At 43.2% G+C, this 25773-nt stretch overlaps 1 protein-coding gene and 1 long non-coding RNA gene across 4 annotated transcripts in view; one reads left to right on the top strand and one right to left on the bottom strand.

The window, feature by feature from the left end:
* Lmpt (four and a half LIM domains protein limpet) overlaps positions 1 to 25773 on the bottom strand; it is a 155216-nt gene that overhangs the window by 105215 nt on the left and 24228 nt on the right. For 2 of the 3 annotated variants that reach the window (XM_076425216.1, XM_076425215.1), the window contains one exon: positions 1654 to 1739. In XM_076425216.1, coding sequence (XP_076281331.1) covers positions 1654 to 1739 — 86 coding nt within the window. Of the gene's footprint in view, positions 1 to 1653; positions 1740 to 9000; positions 11651 to 25773 lie in introns of those variants that run through there. The other variant, XM_076425209.1, reaches the window with a different exon arrangement.
* Positions 1 to 25773, top strand: part of LOC143209529 (uncharacterized) — a 36882-nt gene that overhangs the window by 9861 nt on the left and 1248 nt on the right. Inside the window, exon 2 of the long non-coding RNA XR_013009104.1 lies at positions 61 to 25683. This is a non-coding gene — a long non-coding RNA (uncharacterized LOC143209529). The remainder of the gene's footprint in view (positions 1 to 60; positions 25684 to 25773) is intronic.

The following is a 25773-nucleotide window of genomic DNA, read 5'->3' as shown; positions in this document are numbered from 1 at the left end:
TGCGTAAAAAACCCGCGATCTAATTAAGTTTTATCTCATAAATTGGTTGTTTTTACACAGTAACCATTTATGCAGTTATCTATTTGAAAAGAGTTCAAGAGTCGTTTCATGCACAACATATTGATGCACAGTATACAACACAAAATGAGCAGACTGTAGTGGTAAGAAGCTGCCGTATACTTCTGAAATTGATTTTTTTGCCGGTAACGTTTCCTTTTTTTCCACAAGGCGGGTCTCTGTTCCGCGCTTAATCGAACGCCTTGAAAATTCCGCGTCGCGGCTAATGGACGCGGATAATTATCGAGGAAACCCGATACCTTGATTAGAGGGACCAAGGATATACCGTGTTAAACGGCGCGCACGGCTAATTGACCGGTGACGGGATTCATCGATCAATCCAGTCGATCCCGACAGGCGTCAACAAACGTGGGAAAACGAGAGACGCCGAAATGTGTCAGCGTCGACGCCACTTCCAAGATAGAACATTTTAATCTAATGGAAGTGCACGAAGCTGCTGCGAATTAGCTGGGAATACTGGCGGGAATGGCAACCATCTTGTCCAATTTTTACGTGTTTGGTCCCCTTACTGTTTACAGTTCCCTGCGTTATTTTCGAACCACTTTTCTAATGAGTTTGACCGACATAATGGTTTCTACTTAGTGAATAATCAATATTTTTGAAAAAAACATGAAGGATATTACTCACTCTGTCCCATAATAATAGTAGCAAGTGAATATTGAAACGGGAATTATTGGCGAATGCATTTGTAAGTTATGTCGTAGCGCAAAATTGCGAAGCCTTCAATCAGAATCAATGTTTCATGACATCTGTCATTCGTTTTGACACTTCTTTCAATTTTTAGGTTAACCCAATTATTACGAATTATAACTATTTTTCTAATTTCACCCGCTGATCGAAATCAATTGTTTCATTTCAATTGAGTATCAACCCAGTGTAAAAGTTAGACGTAAAAGAACAAGTTTTACTGGAAGCAATGAAGAACGATGGCTCCAATAATTTTAAGCTCACGCAAGAAGGGAAAGCAAAACTTCGCAGCCAAGGAATCCTACCTACAAGTTTAAAATGCAGTAACGAAATTATTGAGAAATCAAGAGAGAAACTATCCGAACACTCAAGATAAAAATTAGGAGAGTAATATTTTTAATTTATCGTTTAATGTAATCTTGTTTTTGATAATAAAAATGTTGCGTTCTATATTTATTTTCTTTTGCTACTATTATTATGGGACAGACGAAGTAACACGTTCCGTGCCGACCCGTTTTTCCTCGACAAATAAGCAAAACTTATGTATGCGCTTTGTTCTGTACCGCATTTTTTATGATGAGAATAGTCAGTTAGGGCGCGTGCCCATCAGGAATCAGATTGGCCAGAGATCTGCCAATCTCCGCAGGCGCGTACATTGTATTTGAACACGACAGCGCCGTTGTTAAATAAACTTATCGAGCATCGGTCCCCAACTCGTCGAACCGGCTCGATCGCGATCGACGATCCACCGCTGAGATAACGCGGTTGGCGTCCGGAACGCTGGCGCCTTATCATCTTTGCATAGTGGACCATCCGGACGGCGCGGCGCAGCAACAGAGCTTTTATTTTTCCTATATCCGGCCGTTTGCGTGCGATAATAAAGCTTACCTCCACGTGTGCGGCGAGAATCCTGAACACGTTTCCCCGCACTGCAAACAGGGCTGGCCCTCCTCTACGTCCGTGATCAGCACGCCCTGCGAAAAACCAAGAAAACCCCTGTCAAAGACGATCGAAATCCGGCAACTTCACACGCGCCGAACTTTCGAACCAGTGAACTCTCTGTCGTTAATTTGTAATTATTAGACTGGGGATGTTCATGCAAAATAAAACTTTTCTTCATCAATTACAAGATTCTGGAGTCAAACAAAAATTGATTACTTCCTTTAATACTGTTAACAGGATTAATATGTACCCATACCCTTAGATTCTTTGAATGTTTTTGTTATAAATGCATAATATCCGCAGTCTAATAATTATATTTATATAGTAGAAACTGGAAACAAACAATGGGAAGGAAAGTGATGAGTAGACAGCGGATTTTGTGACGAAAACGAGAATTAAAGATATTATATACTGTTATATTATCTTCAACCTATTAAACATATTAAGAAAGAAAATAAATTTCTGTTTCACTCCAATTTAATTTATAATTCTTATTTCTTATTTATTCGAACGAGCGAATGGGAAAATGAAAGATTACGATAGAATTGTATTGGTTAGGTTTTCGTAAACCAAGTCTACTTTCTTAGCGATGAGGCTGAAATGAAGTATTATTATTTTTAACTAAATTTTTATTTGAGGTTTCTATAAAAACAAAAGTGGAACATTTTGGTCCCCCAAAGTGAAGTTTAACACATTTTTGTGATAAATGCATAAAATCTGCAGTCCGATTATGAGACTCATGCTTGTTAATGGCGGAGAACCTCGCGATAGTGTCACGATAATTACGACACGGTGAAAGGTCTGGATCATCAGAAATGTCAGTCGATGAAGGATTAGAGTAAACCTTCGAATCGATCGAGGGGGATACGGTTCGTGGTTTTTATAGTCCGTTTATGGAAAGAAGGTGTGTGAGAGGAATTTTTAATGACGATCGTAATAAGTGTGTATCTCACTCGTCTTCCACGATAACAGAACGGAGTGAACAACTGATGTGATCATTAGATTGTGGACCTTTATGCAGATACAAATTGATTAAAAAGCTTCATACTTCTTGTCAGAATTTTGATAAGCCCAGTCTAGAGTGCATTCATGTTCTTAAATTCTTTTCATTTGCCTACTGTGTCAAGTTGCTGTAATGATCATCCCCTAATCAAGTGGTCGGCAAACAGCGGCTCCTCCACGAATTACGTGTTTAAACTTAATTTATTGTATTTTAATTTAATAGTATTTTAATACGATTTTCAATCAGTCCAGTGTGTTAAAATAATCCCAAATATCGATCGTAAATGTTAAATATTTTAGTAAGTAAAAAAGTAAAATTGCTAGATTTATTAAATGATCGAAACGGTAGCGCCGAAAGCATCATTAAATTAAATATAGTCAGTGTGTTATATCTAAATTCAAATAAAGAGCAATTTCTATTTGAATCGATAAATAAGATTATTATAAAGTATGCGTAGTTTTATTCAGTGTACCTAGGTTTTAACTTCTAGAAACAGGATTTTTGTAAAGAAATTTGGCTGTTAAAGGAAATCTAAATCGTTGTATCGCTGATATTTGCCTCTTTTGACTAATGAGTTTGCCGATCACTGGCCTATAATCTAATCATATGATACTTTCAGAATGTTCATAGTAGTTCATTCTGGCCTTACAACATACAGCCTATTATCCTAGAGCATGAGGAGTGGGATTGACAATTAGACCAATACTTCTACTGCTATAATTTCGAAACACAGAGTATAGCAGACTCTTCGCTAGAGTCATTCCAGGATAACAGCAACTAAGTTACAAGTAAGAAACATATGTTACGATCATCGTTAAGGTATCTCCAGTTCCCTGCTCCCATTCGCAGCCGAACAAATTTTTTCCATAATCCAGTTCCGCAACGATTTATGAAAATGAGAACTTCTAATCCACGGTCTGATAGTTTAACCCAGCGAGAGTCGTGGAGAGAGAGAGAGGGGGGGAAGGGGGAAAAAAGTGTATAGAGGAAAATTGAATCATCCTCTGGCGGTGCTTATAATAACGTGCGAAGCGGGACAAGGTCGGAGCTCGAGTCCGGTAATTGGGAAAAGTTTTTAATTGTTTAGCCGCTGGCTGCCAGCGGCTCGCCACGTTCGACGATCGCGACCACTTTTCGACTTGTCCATTCCGCTTTCGTGAGCTCGGCGTAATCGAAACTCGGGATCAATCGTTTCCTAAACCATCTGTTATCAATAGACTGCGGATCTTCATGGAAAATAAAAAATGTTTGCAAATGATTGCAGGACACAGGCAGCCAAATAAAAATTGTATTCTTCTTTGAATTATCCTATTAGGCGGAAACTAATGCGTTGATGTCCTTAAACATTTTTAACATGTACACTGCTTTAAATTGTACGTGTCCATTTTTTTCATAAATGCATAAAATCCGCAGTCTAGTTATCACCAATCTTTCGATCTATTGAAATTATAGTAAAATTAATTTTATATACTTTGCTGTCTGAACTCGCTGGTTTCGGAGACTCCATGACTTCTGTTTTGGTAAATTGTTTTATCATTCCGTGAAGAAGGTAACGTACTTTCGTTTAATGAAACATTTTAATTATGGAAACGTGATAACTAATTTAACCCTTGTGTAGGGTTGTGTATACTTTTGTTCGACACATTTTTCTGGCAGATTATCGGAAATGCTCGATTAACCCTCTCGGTTACGAATTATTTTTTTTTCAATACGAGGACAACGTTTACACACAACAAAATTTACCGGATTTAGATACACCGAGCATGTCGGCATCCGACGCAATTCTCAAAGAAGAATTTCCTAGACCTTGGACTTTAGAAAAAGCGTCTCGGTATCCCAGGATTTTGAATCTATCGACAAAACAGCGACGGGATGGTGCAGTGTGATTCTCGAGGAAGCTCCCGGTGAAAAGGTCGAACGGATCGTGATCGAGATCGTATCGCGCTGGATCGCGTTAGATCGCACGATGCATTACATTCGGCGGTTCGGAAGTATATCATTATAGATTATAAATGAACATTCTATTGTACTATCGAATTCTAATGTGATTTCACACATCTGGATCATCATCAAAATTGAACTTTGTCCAGCTAGATGCTAGATCGTGGAAAGAGTAGATTTCCTCGGTTTTATCTTACGGGGAGCATACTGTGCGACACTTGGAGGATCTCCGGGGTCCAGCAAAATCATTTGGCGAGTCGTTTATCGGTAGATAAAGGGAAGATGGAAATGGCCGAAGCGCGTTGGATGCGTTCAAGAACCTTCCGGCCGGCATATATGGTCGGTCCGCCCACGTGGAACGGCTCGGCGGCAGCCGCATCGCCAAATATCGAGTAGACGAGAGACACACGCGATGGAAAATATGTGAATCGACGGTGTCTCTAGCTGTCTATATATAGTAATCCTGAATAATGATCTACGCGGCCGAGCGCCGGCTCGGTCCCCTCCGTCTAATTAACATATTTTTCGTCCTGACTCACGAGTGAAAGGACCACGGGTACCCCCGTTTTTCTCCGACACGGCCAGCTGGAGATCACCTGGGACACCTTCTCGCGTATCTTTCCGCTTGAATTATTCATTTGTCTCCACGGTTTCGGGCGGATCGCTGCTTCGGACCGTCCACGGAGATTAAACGATGCTACTGGAAGAGAACTAGACCGGATGTGCACGAATAAGATCTCATCTAACTCCTCTCATCCTCTCGAGCCAATCAAACTTGTGTCGAACATTTCTCTTTTGAAATGTTTCTAATTAATTTTCTATTGATTCAATCAAATCTTTGCCGTTATTAGAAAATGATAAAAGCTCTAAAATTGTCTTCATAAATTGTACAACACAGGAGCTAAATAGAAATGTAATTTTTTCTCTGATGATATTAATCAGCTGAAACCAGTACATTGATATTTTTAAATCCTTTTAATCTGTCCACTGCTTTGAATTGCACATACTCATGTTTGCTATAAATGCATAAAATCCGCAGTCTAGTTATCGCTGTTTTGTATTTGATCCGCTTATTTTCTACTTGTAGTCTGTTCACTTATTTCGCTATTAATTTTAATCAGCTTTCTGTCATCCTATTTCGTTCTGTCCATTTCCAAAGAAGCAACGTATGAACTTAGTTATTCATTTTTCCATCCTATTGTACTTCGTGATACATAAATCATGAGTCTGCGTAACAGGAAAGTAGGAACCTTGGGCAATTAATTATGTCATACTTTCGCAACGTATAGATCCAAGCAGAATTAAATTTCAAAAACTAAAGATAATTTCTTGAACCAATTCAATTTTTCATTTGATTTCAACTTGGTCCAAGAGAAACAGAACGTCACTCTCAAAATCAAAAAACTCTCAATCTATAAAATTCAAACTCCCGAAACAAACAAGACCCATAACGAAATAAGCAGTGTAGAATTATGAAGCAGTACACAATTACAATAGAAGATCGAGGAAACTCCTGCGATTGCCAAATCATAGGATCGGACCTATCTATCGGGATTCCTCGATCCGCAGGCCTGTTAATTCCGGTTCAAATCGTTCGGGTTTGTTGTTCTCTCCATTCTCGGGTACGAGAATACGCGTGACGCAGCTTAGTATGCGAACGGAGGCAAACGATTGCGTCACTGCTCTCCCTGACGTGGCAAAAATCATCGAAATTAAAATTCCCCGACATCGTATGATTCGACTAGAATTTCGAGCCGGTTCCATCGGTACTCGCGTCATCGATTGCAATGGCAGACGCCGATCATCCCGATCCCGGACACAAAGGCTACGGAATTTTTTCCACCGAGAGGAAAGATGTGATCCGCGGGCTGCGTGCGTGTCCTACACGCGGCGCGACCATTCCGCTTGTGGGCGGCCCGCTGACATTTCCATGACGCGTTGCCCAATAGACCGCGGAATTACGTAAGGACATTGAAAACCTGGGGGCTACTCTAAGCTACCTGCTCGACAAAATCGGTTTTCTGCCATTTCGTCAAAACATAGAGAAAATTGACGGAACTACTGCGCTTTCAAGCTTAGAAAGTGAATTTTGTCAGTGTGAGGAGAACTGACTGCCACAGTGTTGAAATTTGAAGAATCGACTTGAAACTTCATAGTCACCTTTAGTACACCTGGAGCTACCGGCAGAACAATAATTAAGTGCAGGCAATCTCCCGTTTTCGTTTTATAGATCGCAAAAGATCAAACACGATGAATTTGATCAGTACTGTTGGTAAATTGACTGCCACAGTGTTGAAATTTGAAGAATCGACTTGAAACTTCATAGTCACCTTTAGTACACCTGGAGCTACCGGCAGAGCAATAATTAATTGCAGACAGTTTCTTGTTTTACAGTTTACAGGCCGCAGGAGATTAAAATCGAGCGAAAAGATCGATACGGTAATGTTCGAACAGTTATGATTTCTTTAATTCTTTATTCCCTTTTTATTGTGGCATTCTAATTGTACCTGAGCCATGCTAATTATACCTGCGATACTGATTACAGCTACCGTTAGAGCAATCATACCAAATAAGACGCTAAATTCCAGTCGAACTGAACTATAAGGCTCGTAGTAATCATTTGAGCACTCCTTTCTCATAGAGGAAATCACCTGCAGCTCAATTTGAATTTGATCCTAATCAAAGAATTTAATCATCTTCCTGAAATCTGTACAAAAGAGTATCCGAAAGTTTTGAACTGAAAGGTTTCACAGTTATCCGGGGAAGAAATCGCCATGTCCACGTCATCGATCCTTTTTCAAAAGAAATGTTCATCGATCGATAGAAGGATTATCAGTGATTTTCATTGGAGAGTTCCGAGGAGAGACGGTGTTCAGGAGGCCGAAGCTTGAAAATGGAAGGAGAACGGTCGCGAGAAAGTCAACGTTCGCTATCAACACGAAAAAGAAGTTCGACTACCAACCGTATCGATTAAAGGATTAGCGAGACCGTTGACAACCGGGCCACCGGACGGTTCACTTTCACTCCGATCGATCTATAGCCGGCTCTCGATTATGATTTCGGTGTGCGCTATCAAACGAAACATTGCGCAGGAGAGGTAGAATTGCACGGTTCTTGTTTGGTTGTTTGCCTGCGCGATCGCGCTCGCGTTCGCGAGAAAACCAGTCGCATGGGGTTGGATTGGAATGAAAAAAATTTCACTCGTCTACTATGAATTTAATCAAAACTTTCTACATTGGCTCCGCTCATATGCGCTCGTATGTCCGATAATCCTACAGAGATAAACGAGTAATTACGTTCATGATTACTTTCACTTGTTTCGTACATGTTCGGTCGGTTTCATCGCGGCCGGACAGCCGAGTATCGCGCGGATGCGAGCCGCGTGATGCAACTCGCGGAAACCGTTGCTTTAAAGTGCACTTCTGGCTGAGCAAAAGTCCAAATTATGGTTTCGGAAACGTGCATTATACTCCAAATAATTCGCTTGGAAATTTATAGCAATTTTTTTGTAGATTTACGAATTATTAGATCAGTATCGATCGAACGGTGCAGAGAAAATTGGTAAATGCACATTAGAAAGTGCAACGAACAGAATTTAAGCACAACATTTCCTGTGTTATTGTACCTCAAAGTGGGAAGAAAATGATCGAAAGATATCGTAAAAATATTATGAAACACAGTAGAAGAAGACCGATAAGAAATATTGCGAAAATATTCTGAGGAACAATTTTCGAATACAAAACGAGCATAAAAAAATTGACAAAAATCATTTTGCTCAGCTAGAATCACATACTAAAGCAGTGCAATGTTAGGCACCAGTGCTTATGTCTGTTGAGAACTCGCGGAGGGTTACGTATGTTTGATAGGCTTTGAACAAATCTATCTTGAACTATATTTTCATTTGACTAATAGTAGTTCGCATCGATAAAGCTATAATTCAGAGAAGTAATTTTTAGGAGCTTCCACAAAAGGACCGATAATATTCGCTCAATCTCGCTGAAACCCTCTCCGAAGACAAAACTCGTATATCCTGCTTCTCAGTGACCCCATCCACGCAGAAAATCAAACATACGTAACCCCGGAGGAGAACCGTTCACAGCATGATCCACCACCACACTCCGCGCACGTAAGCTTGTTCCGTCTTTAGGCCTGGGTAGCACCATGATCACCAGTAGCAGCATCGTCATCGATGAAAATCAGAGGAACCGAAAATCCTGACTCGACCAATGAACGACTCTCCCTCCATCCCTCTCCCTCTCTCATCTCCTCCATCGATTAATGAAAATCGCTTCTCGCTTCTGAACCATAAACGACTGATCGAACGCGATTGACTCATGAAAATGCCATACCCCTTCGCGATAGTTCCAGATTCTCCGGGACGGTGTGGTAACGCCTCGTCCCGGGGGGAAAGGATCCCTGGGCCTCTGTCGACGAGGATCCTCGTCGTCGTCCTCCTCGGCCTCGTCCTCGCTGTCCTCTTCGTCCTCGAAACGCCTGCGTCTGCCCGCGTGCAGCTCCTGCGCAGGACGTCGTCGACGTCTTCTCTCAACGGTGGTCTCAGGACTAGATCTGATCCTGATGATCGTTGCGCCGTTTCTCTCACGAGTCGACGACACTCTGCCATCTGGATCCTTCGATTGATCCGCGTCCCCCAGAGCATAAACAGTGGAATACTCGTTCCGCTGTTTCTCATCGTTCAAAACCTCGCCGGGTCTCTTCTCTTTAATTTCGAGGTAGGACCCCATTTCCGGGGAAGGATCTCGCTCGATTTCGGAATGTCCTTCGGGATTAGATCGATACTTGCTGTTCTCTCTCAGATACGTCGCAGCGAACAGCCTGTTGCTCTCGTGCCAGGAGTTAGAGTCGAAATCCTCTCGATCCTTGCAATTTTCTCGACAATCGTCTCTTTTCGGAGGACTCAGGGGCTTTGAGTGTCTCTCCGACTTCCTATCGAAGGAATCATGGCTCTTACTCCGGAGGGACGCTCTCCTCTTCGCAGAGGAGTCCCGGTCCTTCGAGGGACTTCTTCTGTCTTGATCCAGGACCTCTTCGTTTAAAACCTCGCCTTCCGTTTGATACGAAGCCGGGAGGAATTCAACGTAACGACCGTTGGCAGGGGTCCTTTGTCTCGAATCGTCCAAACTGCGGAAGACAACCTTCCCCGGCTCGTTGCTATCATTTTTGTAAGAAATCCTTTGACTCAGATCCTCCTCCTCGTCGTGGTCCTTGTACGAAATCCCGGCGAACTCCACGGTCTTCTCTTTAAACGAGTTTTTCTTGGCAACGTCGCGATGCTTGAAACCGACTCTGCCCGCTTCCGCCTCCTGCTCCTTCAACGAGTGGACCCTCTGCCCCTCATCCTGCTCCTTGAACGTTATCTTGCTCACCCCATGTCCTTTCGCGTTCTTTCTCTCCTCCTCGTTCTCGCAGTTCCGCGTCGAGATTCGCCCGTAATCCGAGCTCTGATCCTTCAACGAGTTCTTCCTGGCCGGCTCGAATCCTTGCTCCTTGAACGAGCCTCTCCTCGACACCTGTTCCTGATCCTTCCGAAAGTATTTCTCAGTGTCCTGGTTCTTGAACGAGTTCTTCCGGTGAATGTCGTTCTCCTTCAACGAAGTTTTTCTGTTTAAGCTCGACTCTCGACTTTTCTTCGCGTCCCCGCTCTTGAAGGAGCTTTTCCTCGTTACCTGACGATCCTGGTCTTTGAGCGACTCTTTCCTACTTAGATCGCCGGCTGAGTCCTTCAAAGAAGGTCTTCTGGGCGAGTCTAGATCCCTTCTAGGCTCCAGAAGCGCCCGCTCGTATCTCTGTATTCTGATGTCGAAATCTTCGGGGTTCCCTTCGTAGGCGTAACTCCTTCTTTTGGGACTGTCCTTCCTGCGAGGAGGATCGTCCTCCATCTCTCTAGATCGCCTATGACTCTTCTCCAAACCGTACAGATCACTTTTATGTCGTAACCCCCGAGTCTCTTCGCTTTTCCGCGACTCCTCGTTCTTTTCGCCAATTACTTCGCCGGATTTGTCGAGCCTCCGATCGACGGAGCGGCTTCTGCCGTCCTCGAGATCGTTCCTGTCACCTTCCCGCACCCTAGATCTCGCCGTCCTTCGATTCTCCCTTCTATCCTCCTTCTGACTCCCGAATTCTCTGTCGCAGTCCTCGCGATCCACTCGATTATCGCCTCGACTCATGCTCTTCGATCTATACTCGTCCTTCTCCGGGCTGAGGGAATCTCGATCCCTCTTCGACTTCATCTTCTCCTCCTCCCGACACTTGAACCGCTCGATCATCGCCCGGATCCGTCGATCAGGCGATCTCCCGTCCACAGCCAGGCTCTCGATCTCCCTCAGAAGCAGATCCCTTTCGTCGATCGGCTGGGAATCGTTTTTCCGATGCGTTTTCAACGATACCTTCGCGTCGGATCCGTCCCAGGTGTCTTTCCTCCTGGATCTGTGCGACTGGTCCCGATCAACGGATTCGGTTCTTCCTCGATCATCCTCCCGGCGATCGTGTTTCGCGAAATCGTTCCTGGACCGTCCGTTCGTTAGACGCGAGTCCTCGAACCGATCCGGTTGCTTCCTCGAGCCGAGTCTGTCGTCCTGAACGATGTCCTTGATGTCCCAGGCGCCGAAGTGCTCCCTGCTCTTTTTGTAGAGCTGGTCCGCGTCGTCGGGCGATCGGTCTTTATGGTCGCGGCCATTTTTGGCCTCGTCGTTCTGCCTGGTCATCCCGAAATGGTACCGATTCGTGCCGTTCTTGTACGATTTCAAGTCCTCGCGGAAATGATCTCTCCTCACCGCGACATCGGAATTATCCTTCGCGGAACCTCGTAGCCTGGACGACATATCGCCACCGGTTCTATCACTATAGCCGAGTACGATAGGACGACGTCTCTCACTATAACTGTCCACCGTCACGCTCGAAACTGTTCAAGGCTCCGTGACGGTTTGTTCGCGACGGAAGAAGTGCGCACGGTCCCGATCACCACATGTCCACGTCGCGGGGATCGTCCGGATCCAGGGATCTATCGATTCCTCGACGTTGCGAGCGGCATCGATCCGTCGAGGAACTGGTCGCGCGTTTCGAATCCACCGAAGCCAACGGGAACGAGTGACGACGATCGATCGTCGACTTGGTCGTCGTCGGTCTCATCGATCTCCGCGGATCGACTGATGGAGATCTGTCGCGACCGAGTCCGCAAGGAGCAGAGGACTCTTTCTAGCTCGTGCTGCTCGCCAGGCGACGAAGGATCCCTTTCGGTGTCTGGGCCTCCTTTTTCGCGAGACACCAAGCCGGCTCTGTTCTGAAGGAACGAGCGGAGCAGACGACCCTGAAAGTCGTCTGTGGACTTTCACGAACGCGAGCACTTTGCCGGTTGGAGTCACCACGAGAGTGTGCACCGGAGGAGAGCGTGTTCCTCCTCTCCCTCACCCCTCGACATGGACGGGGCTCCCTTCCTACCTTCCTCCTCCTCCTCCTCTTCTCCTTCTACTCCTTTTCCTCCTCCTTACCCCTTTCTCCTCCTCCCTCCTACAGTGCCCCCCTTTCGTCCTCCGGCAAAGCGTATACAGTATACAGTATAACAGACGCCGCCGCCTCCTACTTCTTCTTCTTCTTCTTCTTCCTCGCTGTCCTCTGTCTCCAGCGGTCGGTCGGTCCTCCTCGAGGCGAGGCAAGGTAAAGCGAGGCGAGGCGGACCACTCGATTCTCCCGTTAATCCAGCTCCTTCGCGGTCTCCTCCCGATATCAACCGCGACACCGGCCACGTGAGGTCGAATTCCCCCGAGTTCACCGGGATTCTAGTATTCCCGAGGATCGACTCGGAATGTCCTCCGAATATCGTGGAATACTTCATTCGTTTTGGACCATTTTTCCCGGATCTACTGCGAACCAGTCCAGTTTGATTGCAGGTGCAGCGAAATGCCAAACCAGCAAACAAAAATTCCAGAAAGAAAATATTTGGGACTAAACCATGGATAGTGCTTGCGGTCGGATCTAACAAATGAGTATATCGTATAAACAATACTACTCCTGGAGTCTAATTTCTATAAATTTAACGATATACAGGCTGTGGCACGTAACCGTCGCCGCAATTTTTCAGGTACTTCCGAATGATGCAAATTTTACGCCTCGTAAATGTAAAAATAGGACTTTTGAGGACGATCGCGGCCTAGATTGATCTTTTATCCAGCGCTTTTGACTACTGAAATACCCCATCGCGTGCATTATCGAGAAACGAAGAAGGCGCATCCCGCACCCTTGCAATCCCGGAATGTTAAGGAACATCAGACCGTTTAACGGACGAAGGATTTCAAATAATAGTGTAATTAATCGTTAAAATTGTAATTTTTGGTCTAGAGATTCCTCCATTGCTTCAGAGAACATAATTTTCAAGAAAAATTTACAATAAGCAACATCGGTTGATCAAGCCTAAATTTCTGAAGTCTAGATCATCTGATCATTGAATTTATTTTTTAAACAGCAATAGCCCTACGAAGTCAAACATATAGGGTGCCATTTTAAAAAAGTCAAGATAACCATGATTTTTTGTCGAACAAAATAGTTTCTGTAATTTTCTATATTTCAACCTGTAACCGACTAAATATTGATTAACTTTCGTAAGAAAAATTTGTTGTCAGACTCTGGGAAGTAAATGAAAAATCGTGGCGACAGTTACGCGCCAAAAACCCTGTATAATAATAATGATTTGGTGAATTAATTTTTTAATAAAAATCGAAAAATCGATGTCAATATATAAATATCATTAAATTGTTAATATATTTAAATTCCCGCCCACTGTTCGATTTATGTATATGTGTAAATATCTGTATACAATGGCAGATAAAACTAACCAGAAGACTCTCAGCACTCTCAGCTATACGAATGGCGTTCGTGTGCTGATAGTTGCTCGCCGAGGGAAAAATTGAACGTGTCCATTTGCGAGTTTCAACTCATTGTTCGCTCTCCGAGAGTTCTAAACACCGTGTACACTGACGAATTTGACTCTCGAGAGTAATTCACGATAGTTTTACTCTCAGATGGACACGTACCTTTAGGCGTGGTCCCAGACTCGTCCGTGTCCCTCTGATCCTTTTTCCCGCGAGTGTCTCCGCATCACCGGTTTCCCCGTCCGCTTATCGACAAGATGTAATCGCGTAATTATCGCTCGCGCGATCGGAAGCCGCAAATTACACCGAAACTGCGCCGGTAAATTGATACAGTGTCCCGTACGCGGAGGCTGTCTAATTACAATGATCTCGCTCTCGAGAGCAGCCCAGCAGCTCTTCTAATCGGCTATCGTTTTCTATAGCGCTCCTGGAGAGAGAGAAATAAAGAGAGGCAAGCTTTCCATCGGTGTTTTCTCGTCCCACGTATCTCGGAGACCGGAGTCGAGGACCTTGGGGAAAAATCGCGGGACATCGTCGCAGCTGACGAGAGTCCCTAACGAGTCCTCGGACGAGTCCTTAACGACTCCTGGAGGACGGGAAGGACGAAAGTATCCGGTTCGATCGACGTTTAATACCCGTTCGAAGCAGCGACGTGAAAAACGTCGCTTATCCAGTCGCCAGGATCCTCGAGAGCCGAAACACCTCTCGAGGCTCTTCAACTCTTATCTCGGAACGATAAAATTCCGCGTTTCCACGGTACAACTATGCTCGACCGTAATGGGAGAGTCTCGAAATCTCTGTAAGCGGAAGAGGAGACTCGCGAAACTGGTTGCGAACTTCTTGACTCACCGGCTCTCAGAAAAATCAACCAGGAAAACAAACGAGAAAAATCACCGGACCTTACTCGGAAACACCGTCATAGATTCTCTTTCGGGCGAACGAACTCTGATGATTCATAATTTGCAATAAAGCCCAGAGGAACCACTAAAGAACATTCTTTCCTTGTTCTCTAGCCATTCAAGGACGACAACGGTTCACTAGACTCCCTACTAGCATTTATGGTTGGCCAACGGTGGCCAACGATTGAGAGTTGGTTGGGATATGTGGTTGGTGGTTTTGTTTATCCCCAACATAGGACGAATATCCAACGTTGGGCCTACAATTATTATAGTTGGTTAATTAAGAAGAAATTTACGTACGATAATACTACATTGGCCCAACCACAATGCTTACTAACATTTAAATACATAAAAATACAAAACACTTCTTACAGACGTTAGAAACGTTGCTACTACTAAAAGCTTATCAATTATTATATACAAAATTGATTGTTTTGTTTTCTTATTTATAGGATATATGTATATGCAAATTCGGAATTTTTTTACTGTCGCGCAATGGTTGGCCCACTACAGTTTTATTGTGTGCAGCCTTAGAATTTGTTTATGTAATATAAGAAAACCCTTTTAGGTTTCTTCGGAGTGGGCCTTCGTTTTTTAAATATTTTTTTATTTAAATTTGTCGACGTATCTAGTAGCTCAGATTATATGTAGCATCTACGTGCAAAACACCTGTGTAAGTTCGGCGGTAGGGCATCAGCTTACTACGCAGGCGTCAAGTCCGACGTGGGTATTAAATTTTTTCCTTTTTTCCCCCCAATTTTTACCGTGGAAATACCTTGTTTATATGTATATTATTTATGATATACTGTACAAATAACCGTGAAAGAAAAGCTTAGGATAATATGTTACTAGGGCTACCTCTAACAAATATTTAAAAATTGATTTTGCGAGGTCAAATTGTTAGATACGATACACTTTCATACTTTAGTTAGATCATCTCATTTTCGTCACAATAAAATCGGCGATCTACAATCGACCCTGAGGCCCGTGGTGCCTGTGTCGAGGAGTACGTCGATGGCTAGTTAATGAGACAGGATAATTCCATTTAAACGGAGCGAGGCTCTCGTTAGGGCCCGAGACAATGAGGCCGGTGAGGGGTGAAATATTGCGCCGTGTCCTCCGCCGATCGTCGATCGTCGATCGCTGCACCTATGGCACAATTTACAGCGGGCCGCGATTTATCGCGCGTGGGCGACCGGCTCGTTGTAAATCGGACACAGACGGATAATTTTCGACCGGGTTCCAACGGGCGTGCCTCGGCTTCAAAAGATGCTGGTGTATGTGTGTGTGCACGTGTGCTCCCCTTCTACCGATATATATTATATATGTATATACCGATATACTATATGTATATCGCTCGTTAATCGGCGCAGCGTCCCCTAAGTGGGCTTTCACTGTTGCGCCACGGCGAACAATCGCCCGTGGCTCGCGTTTCTCGTTCGCGATATGAATTACGACAATGACACGCTGATATCTTGATCAATCTCGCCGATCCGAGTAGTCGGCTGCCGTGTCGCGTGCCCTAGGACCTTGGAAGCATATTTCACGGTGCTCCAGAACAGCCTATTAACAGCTCGGAATCGATCGTGTCTCTGTTGTCTACTCGCCAGTTTGTTGTACCCCAGTCATCATTTATCTAGTATGTGAACAGGGCTTGTGTCTTTTTCAAAGTCCTGAAAGTCTTGAAGTCCTAAAAGTCCTGGAAGTCTTGAAGGTCTTAAATCCCTGAAAGTCTTGAAGCCCTGAAAGTCTTGAAGTCATGACAATCTTGAAGTCCTGAAAATCTCGAGGTCCTGAAAGTCTTGAAAGTCTTGTTAGTATTGAAGCCCTAAAAGTCTTGAAAGTCTTCAAGTCTTGAAGTCCTGAGAACTCTTGAAACCCTGAAAGTCTTGAAAGTCTTGAAGCCCTGAAACTTTTAAAAGTCTTCAAGCCCTAAAAGTCTTGAAGTCCTGAGAATCTTGAAACCCTGAAAGTCTTGAAGCCCTGAAAATTTTGAAAGTCTTGAAGCCCTCAAAGTCTTGAAGTCCTGAACGTGCCCGAAGTTTCTTCAGCGAAGACATTGAATCGAAAATCTCCAGCAACTTAGCCAATGATAGCGAGCAAGGACCATTCGCTTCCAAAGAAGATGCACTGAAAGACGGCCTTGATTTCTCGTTTCTGCGTACGGGAAGATCGTTCGTGAAATCGATCGCTGGCTTTAGCCTACATAACCAATACGCCTGTCTCTCCCCCCCTCTCTCTCTCTCTCTCTCTCTCTTTTCCTTGCTCTCTTTTCGTACTCTCAATGCCGCGCGCACTTTTACCTCGGCTCCTCGCGAACAATTAACCAGGACGCAAAAATCCGAAATTCGCCGTCCGTCCGTATTCACCGTTCCGAATCGCACGTTACGGTACCGGGAATAAATCCACGGAGTCTCCTAGCCCGGAGCAGTTTCTGGAACTGTTAGGTTCAGTCGTTGACAGTTCGCGGACTGTTGAGATTGCCCCGCGGTCCGCGATTCACAGTTCTCTCGCGGTTGGAAATTCATCGGGCAATTAGCGGCGAGCGGAGCGCGAAGCGGAACTTAATTGCCGCGCGTTTAGAACACCGCGCCGGGGACCCGTTAAACGGTCGACACGTACTTGGAAACGGGTCTCCTCGGGTTCTGGGGACCGTAGAGCAGAATCGAGCCTCGCCAGTGCACCGTCCCTGACCGGCACAGGAAACAGGGTGCAGCCTTCTGTTCGGACACCTGCTCGCTCGTTCGCTCGCTCGCTCGTTCATTCGATCGCGAAGGGCTTCGAGGCGTCTCGGCACACGAAGCTGTGTTCGATCACCTGGCTTCGAAACGCATGTTGCTCGATACGCCTTCGCTTCCGAGAGAAACAGGTGTTGCCCCTGGGTATGCTCGCGCGCGCGCGACCATCTTCTTACCTACTAACATTTCTCGATCTCCGGAAACCACACCATGTGCTTCAGCATTCGGAAAATTCGACAATGTTCACCATCTCGCAGTTAGAGTGAGATGAACAGCTATAATATTCTCCCAGAAACATTGTTTATTCTACTACAACTTTAAGTCCGCGTAGAATTTTGCAGGAAGTTTCTTCAAAGAACAGACTATCATCTGGAAATTCTGGATTGACGAGTTGAATGGAAAAGGACCTATCGCAGTGGACGGTCTGGGGATTTTCTGCAGCCAGGAGTCTCAGATGGTGATTTCTGTAGAAGTATTGGGTACAGCCCTGCGTGTGGGCCGCGACAAGGTCCTGTCACAACGCCCCCGCCGTTTCGCGCCGAGAGCTCTCTAACCGCGGCGGTGAACGGGGCCTTACGCTCGTATCGACCTTTTCGCCCGAAATGGTGAGACCGAGGGTATCCATCGAATCGACGGTTTACTCTTCGATTATCTGTGTCACGGAGAGTAGTCCCGTCCCCGACGCGACGCGACACTCCGAGCAAAACGATCGAGAGAGGCTCCCGTCGCCCGCGACATCCTTCCGAACACATACATATCGATTCCTTTTTTTTTTTCTACCTCTCTCGAACTCGTGCTCCGTCTCGATTCCAACACGTTCTTGCTCCGCCTAGCCAGAAATGTTTATAGAGATACCATAGTTCGAACAGATTACTCTTCGTTCAAGCTCGCAATGGATTGCGTGTCCCGCGGCGTAACAGAATCTGCACCCACATGCATATTTCTCGGATTCAAGGGCGAGAGATGCCACCATTTCAACGTGTCGCGTCGTCGCGTCGCTCTCTCGCGTTCCCGCGATAATTAGTCGCCGCGCGAATACCAGACCAGCCTGATAACATGATCGCCGATCAACGTGTTTATCGACGTGTTTATCGACGCTCGCGTTTATCGCCGCTGCGCTCTTGAAATCGATCGTTTCCGAGAAACGTCGAATCATTTTTGAAAAACCGCACTTGGAGAACCATTGGTTTCCTGCTATGGAATTATTCTCTTATCTCTGCAGTCTCTACGTGTTTCAAAAGTCGTACGTAGAGAACCGCGAGTCATATTCTGAGATTTTTCTTTTATCTGTTTAGCCGCATCAAGATGAATTTTCTTGAACAATTTTCTGAATTGAATTGGTCCTCTGCAATCGAACTGTTCTTCCTTCTTCTTAGCCTTCTCAAAATGGATTCTTTTTACCCGAGCACAGTTTAAACAAAAAGTTATACACAGAGAACCGCGAGTCATAATCTGAGATTTTTCTTTTATCTGTTCAGCCTCATCAAGATGAATTTTCTTGAACAATTTTCTAAATTATTCTTCCATCAAATTGTTCTTCCATCTTGTCGGCCTTCTCAAAATGGATTCTTTTTAACCGAGCACAGTTTCAATAAAAAATTATACACAGAGACCCGCGAGTCATACCAAGATCATTTTTAATAATTTAAAAATAAATCAAATGTGCAAGACATTTGTCCGATACAACAATATTGCCGTCTCATCTTTCCAGTCCTCGGAATCCGTCTGTTTAACTACGAGAGGAGTAAAGTTTCTCCGCAGTAAATTTGCTAGATGTTTATAGAGTCGGGAGATGATTAGGCGTTATTAGAAGAGTCGGAGTAGGCGCCTGTTGCGGTACAGTCGGGAGGAGGACCAGGAAGGAACGAAAGCTCTAATTGAATTCAATTTGCCGAGATACCGTTCAACAGTTAGCGGCACATGTCACAATTGTTTAGCGTCGGCTCGTAATATAACGATGAGTCACTCGAACTCGCAGCCGAATGTTCCCGTTCGGTCGCAGCATGCTGGACCATGCACCGTTGCGTTGCAGCGCGTTGCCTGCGTTCCTTGAAATCTCACCGAGGTCTTCCAGATCCACGGACTTTATCGGCTCTCACGTGACCGTCGATATAAATAGTATCGACCAGTTGAGAAAGTTTTCATTTTCGGGGTCCTCGAACCGTGAACCCTGAAAACTCCGCTGACGAAACGATGACACGAGGAACCTCGCGACAAGATTTCTTCAGAGGATCTCAAGAACTTTGGCTGGCAACTAACGCTCTCTGTAGAATGCTTTCTTTCTAGACTTCACATCGAAGCTAGTATTAATTGGACTCAATGATCAGATTTCTATAGGCGAATAATATTTCAGTGCAAGAGACTCTTTTGAGACCAATCTCGTTTGTAAGGTCTAAAATAAATCTGTATGTACTGACTGCATTTTCTATGACAATATTCTCCTATTCTTCATTAGATACAATCCAAAAAGGTTTCATTTTCTTGTAACAACTTGTAATAATTTAACATTTAGAACAGGAATTAATTTTCAGATTTCTACATGCGAATAATGTTTGAAAGAAATCGGTCAACTGGACAACAAAAGTACCCAAAGCTGCTATAGTATTACTGAAATGGGAAAAGAAAAGTTTACGAGTGCGCTAAGAATTTTGCAGGAAAGAAGGATAGGCTTTCTAAAGTGCAAGTGAACGTGCAGGAGTTTCGCTGCGCGGCAACAGCTTGGGCTCGTAAAACTATAATAGAACATAGTGCACGTAGATGCTCGCACATGTACGTATACAGAAAACTGAAGAAAGTACCAGGATAATAATCCCGTACAAATAAAAATTTCTCGCTTTCAAACGACGCAATAATTCCAAACAATCTAACTACATAAAAGCCTCCTATCCTGTTAACTGGACACTCTTAAAAATCGCATATTTTCTTCAAGATTGGTCCAAACGACATGAATTTTGTAAGATGATAGACGAACTAGTTTGCTAGAAAATGAGTAAACAAATATTAATGTTTAGATTGCAATTGGTTGAAATCATAAGAAATTTTGAAAATGATGTTTTTTCAACTTTTTCATCGGAGCCTGTAACGATAACTTAAAAAATGCGTTTTGTCCAGATCGGTTAATCTTCCAATAAGCTACAAACATTTAAAGATGGTAAAAATGGCAGATTTTCACGATTTTCGGCATATATCTAATAATTCTTACATCTTTCAATGCCTGTCGTTTTCTCCCACATCAACCGATTTTGTTGAAACTTTCACAATGCATATAATCGACACAGACCTACAAAACATACTTTTTAAATGATCAATATAGGCCCACATAAAAAAGTTGTAAAATACAACTTTTAGTATTTTTTCTATAATTCCGATCAATTGCTATTTTCGAAAAAAAATGTTTTCACATCCTGTAGTAAACTAATTGCTCTAGGTTCCCAAAAAAATTCAAATCATATTTCTACCAAATGCAAACTACACAAAAATTTTTGTTTACTCATTCTCTAGCAAACTAGTCGGTCTAACGTCTTTAAGAAAGTTATACGATTTTTAAGAGTGTCCACTTGGTATTGTGCACGACTGTATCTTATCAGGAGTTGAGCAGAGGTCAAAATTGAAGTATTTTCTTCAGGCTTCAACTTTTAAGCTTCGTGGAAGCTGTAGCTGACCGATAGAAGAACAATCCTGTTCAATGACCACCATGCTCTTCTTGCCATTGCTCTTGGTGCACCTTGGCTGACGTTGATTGATAAATATGTGTCAGGTGGGAGGGAATGAGAGAGTGCACCGTTTAGAGTCTAAACCCGGATAGGTTTTTGTCTGCGGTGCCGTTAGCCACTCGCTCGAAAAACTGGACGACGTTGTGTCGGAAAGCCTCACGAATACGGTGTTTCAATCGAATGCTCTCGTGGCTTCGGGTATGATTTCTATCCGCAAAAAAACCGCAGAGTGAACTTTTGCACAGCTCCCGTGACGCGTTTCATGTCTCGGTTGTTCTGGATCGTCCGTGCAAATCGTTTTACGCGCGTGTAAATCAATCGATTCGGCCGACTTAATCCGAAGGCGACATCGGCCGGTGATTGCGAGACCGTTTCGATGAACATCGACCGTATCCGAGGCCGGTCTAGCAGGAATCTGCAGTACTGGTAACAACAGTTACGTTCGATTTTAATTCGTTCTACGCTAAATTGGTCTCCATGTTTCAGATAATTAGACCCCGAGGTTTTATTTTACAATTAATTGGAATTTTAAAAAGGTTTCTATGAAACATACTATACTTTAATCTTTCGGATAATGGGCTAAACTTTATTTGAGCACACACGTTGTAATACGAATTCCGGGAAATTTCAAAGCAGAATCTAAAAGCATAAATCCCACGATTTATTTGATGATATGTAAACTGAGAAGTTGAAATTTTTATAGGTGTGATTCTAGACTGTGGATTTTACATATTCATGAGAACATAGAGTGGGTGGAATTTTAAGCGTGAGTAGGAAGAGATCAGAAGAATATTAAAAAATAGCAAAATATACTATTTTTGATTTATTAAAATTGTTGAGGAAGAAATTAACATTTTATTTCATTTCTATCTCTTGCATCTACAGTAGATAATCTTTATTTTGTAAGCTTCGTACACGCGACATCATTTTATGTCGTTTGTTTCATTTATTGAATTCATTCATTGTGTAGTCAACAATATTAAAACAATATTAATATCGATAATAAAAAGATCGAGATTTATAGCTGCGATTTATTTTGCAGCTCTCTAGTGTCTCATTGATCCCAAGCAAAATCGGTATTCTCGACATCATTTTATTCAACTCATTCATTCTGGAATCGGTGATATTGAAATGCCCGCGTAATTAAAGCAATTTATTCGATAATAAATGCATCGAGGTTTATCACTCTGGTCCACTTGTCAACTGTTTAGTGTCTCGCAGATGCCAGCAGAGCTCGGTGCACTGTGATCGACATGAAAATTAATGTTCAAGCCTGAGTAAATAAATATGTCTCTCGCACACGGCGGCACTAACATTTTATTTTACGATTCAACACGTTTCAGCCAGTGTAATGCACGCGCCGCGACCATCTCGTATTCCGCATAAAGAAAGTCGAATTATGTTTATGCAAGCTGTTATTTAATATTGCAACGCATGAAGTAGTTTCACGCATGAGGATTCGCGTTGCGTTTGATAAAACATTGCAAGTAAAACTGTTGCCGACGCGAATTCTAGGCTACAATGTTGCTGCGACATATATTCCAGAATTCAGCGGTTTTGTATGATTAATTCGCGATTATTTTATACAATCGAAGACCTTCATTGCGAAAATTATTATCAAGTTGACAAATATTCCCATCTATAGTCCTGCATGTACATTTTCAATCTGTAAACATGAACATTTAATTAAAAAAATAACGTCTTGCTTTTCGGAGTCGGCCCAAAAATAAAAATATTCGGTGCAGCTGGGGTTTTATTTAATAATGAATTGTTTGATTGGAAACGCAACCATTTTTACCATTACACAAGTACAATTTTTACCATTTGTCTCCCACTCTTCTCTTCCCCTTCCACACCACTATTGGACTACAATATTCCTCCCCCACGATTGGGCTCCGGCCCGGTCTCTGTCATGCCTGTGTCACACTGTCACGTGGCTAATCCGGTACTGGCAGAGAGAGGGTAACTGTATTTCCCTATCAATTTTTCTTTTCGAGTCAATTCCCCTGACTAGGCGAGACTGAGCTCAGCATTTCCGTGGCGTGAAATATTGCGTCAACGGTTGCTGACCAATTTTTCAAATTGCGATAACGTGTGCGGCCGGAACCGGACGCAGATAGAGCGCAAGGTTACTCTATTCAAACGAACTTTCCTCCGGCAGAGACGGGAGAATGAATGTCACTGCGTGTTGCCCGTTTCCGGCTGAAAACTACCCCTGCGTGTCACGGATCCGTTATTCCTCGATCCGAATTTTGCGAAAGGGAAGCACCGGCGTATCGGTGTGCATTACCGGTGCAGCGAAGAGAAAAAAATCGCACGGCGAATAAACGTCTCTCGAGTCGCAATTCAGCTATCGATCGAGCGAGGAAGAAGATAGCACAAGCCAGTCCAGGTTCTCGAGCGCTTATTCGCGACGATGATAATTTCGCGAGATATCTTTGGGAACCAGTGTCGTCGGCATTGAGCGACGACTCAATGATGTCACTCGCACGGAAGTGGCGTCATTTCGCTGCTCAATTTAAGGAATAAATAATTCCTGTCTGGCCGCGACGACCTTTATTTCGAGTCGACGCTCGCGGCATGATAATTCGTTCCTCGAATTCGTTTGCCAGCGAATTAAAACGATGGACGTGGAACATACTGCTCCGGAGAGCACGTGTAAACCAACCTTAATTGTCATTGCTAGTTAATAAGTAACTAGCTCTCGGAATGTACTGGGGATTGTAAACAATGGCAAAATTAATCTTTTTCGTATTGGACACTGGTAGCAACCGTGCTAATTATATGGAATAGTAAAAATTGCTTTGGATTAAAATTTGGATTAAAAATTTGGATTAAACAATTAAGACTATTAAAAAAAAATACGTAGTATCGTTTTTATTCTTCCCACCCTTAAGAAATTCAACCCTACAATATTTTATATTATGAAAAATATTATTCCATCTGCGTCATGCAACACCTTAAAACTTTCAAGTTAATGTCTGTAAGAGCTTGTAATATTTCATACGCATCACCCCGTATTTTCAATGTATTAACCCTTTGTACTTTGCACTCCTTTGTCGAGCGTGACTCGACATCGGAGAAAGAAAAATGTAAATAGAACGGGTTTTTACATGTATTTGAATTTAAAAACAAATATAAATTACATCAAAGTTTCAGAGCTATATTTAATGTAAATACAGTGGGTGTACAAAGTATTCGTACACCTTTTAAAAACTAATAACTTTTTTATAATTGTACCAAAGGACCTGATTTTTTTTATAATAAATTAGAAGCATTGGTTTACGAAATGATATGCAAACAAGATTTTCCAGAAATTATAATTTACAAGGTTACATGCAAAAATAAAAAAGGTATTTTTTAAAACTTTTCTATTTGGGCCCTTTTATTTGGCAACAAAAGCGAAAAATAATTCGGAGTGCAAAGGGTTAAAACCAAAAGTGCTGTTCAGCATCAGAAATCTAAATTTTTAATATACATTTCTTCGAATGAATTATTTTGTTTGCACGGGATTGTCGAGGTTGCTGAATTTCCAGTGGAACGTTTAAAGCGATAATCGAGGTGTCCCGTTTTAATTTCAGCTCTCCATTCGCTGCGATGAAAGGAACGCGAGGCGATCCCGTTTGATAGAATCATTTTTGGAGCGTGCCGCGAGATAAGAATTCCATTCCCGCGCGATTGATATTTTCCGCGAGCCATCAGTCCGAAGAGCGGGAAAAAGGCGAATGGCTGCGTGCCAACTGCAGCGTTACAGCATCTTTCTTCGATCGCTTTTTTGCCCCGGCCTTTTAATCTACATATGCGTCGCGCGCCTCGTTTCTCTCGCGACTGGAGCCGAGGATTATCCGTTTACACGTGTAACGGACGATTACGTTCGCCGGGAAAACTCGCCCATAAAGAGAGACGTACATTTACAGATGTGATTAAAAATAATAAAGTTCCATTTAGAAAATTGATTGCGATCTTCGCGAGACTCGAAGCAAAAACAAAATCACCGCGGAACAATTGATGTGAAACTTTATTCAATACCGTGCAACATTCGTCTGAAATATTTTTTCGTGTTTGTATCACTATTTTGTAGACATATTTTAAGAACGCAGAATCAAATAAAATTTTATCCTACAAAGAATTTAAATATCCTACAAAATTTTGTCGAATTTTGTATTCTGGAATTTTTAAAAAATTTTTAGAACCCATAAATGCATCCGCACTTTCTTTCTTTCAAATGTTTCTTTGCTTCCAGGTGAGATTAAACGAAGAGAAAATGCTGATAAGCATCACAATTCATTTTTCCTTCATCTATTCTCTAAAAATATAAACACACCAGTGTCTTAAATTAGGTGTACAACTATGGTAGGTATACAGAAAGGGAGGATGATCGATTTTGAGAGAGCATTTCCAGGTGTCGAGTTCTCGGATAATACAGTTTTACGAGCACGCGGAAAAACTGAGTGAGGCAAATGGAATCCGCTGTCGATCGGCGGCTCGTTAACGAATCTCGCGAGGTGATAACGATTCGATGAATCATCGGCGAGCCGAGTGCCAAGAGCCGAGCGCAAGAAAGGGAAAGCCCTCGTTGTTGCACGGCCACGGAGAGGGATGACGTAAAGGAACTGTGTCGATCGCCGGTTTAATCCTTCGCCGATATTTCGTGCACTACAGCGAATCGAAAGTAGGGCTCCGGTTGCTGCTCGTTTTCGCGATTAAACGTCCAGCGCTTACGCGGCTGCGAATCCGCTCGTGAAAACTGATTCCACTGTGGACAAGGACCACTTTATCCAACCACAATCAGTCATTGTAAGTTTAGACAGCAGTGACCAGATTGCAAATTTATAGATTGCAAAGTAAAGTAGAATTACAGACTTTTAAATACGTTACAAATAAATA

This window comes from Lasioglossum baleicum, chromosome 6 (assembly GCF_051020765.1).
Source record: "Lasioglossum baleicum chromosome 6, iyLasBale1, whole genome shotgun sequence".
NCBI lineage: Eukaryota > Metazoa > Arthropoda > Insecta > Hymenoptera > Halictidae > Lasioglossum > Lasioglossum baleicum.
This window is presented reverse-complemented; position numbering and strand designations above follow the sequence as displayed.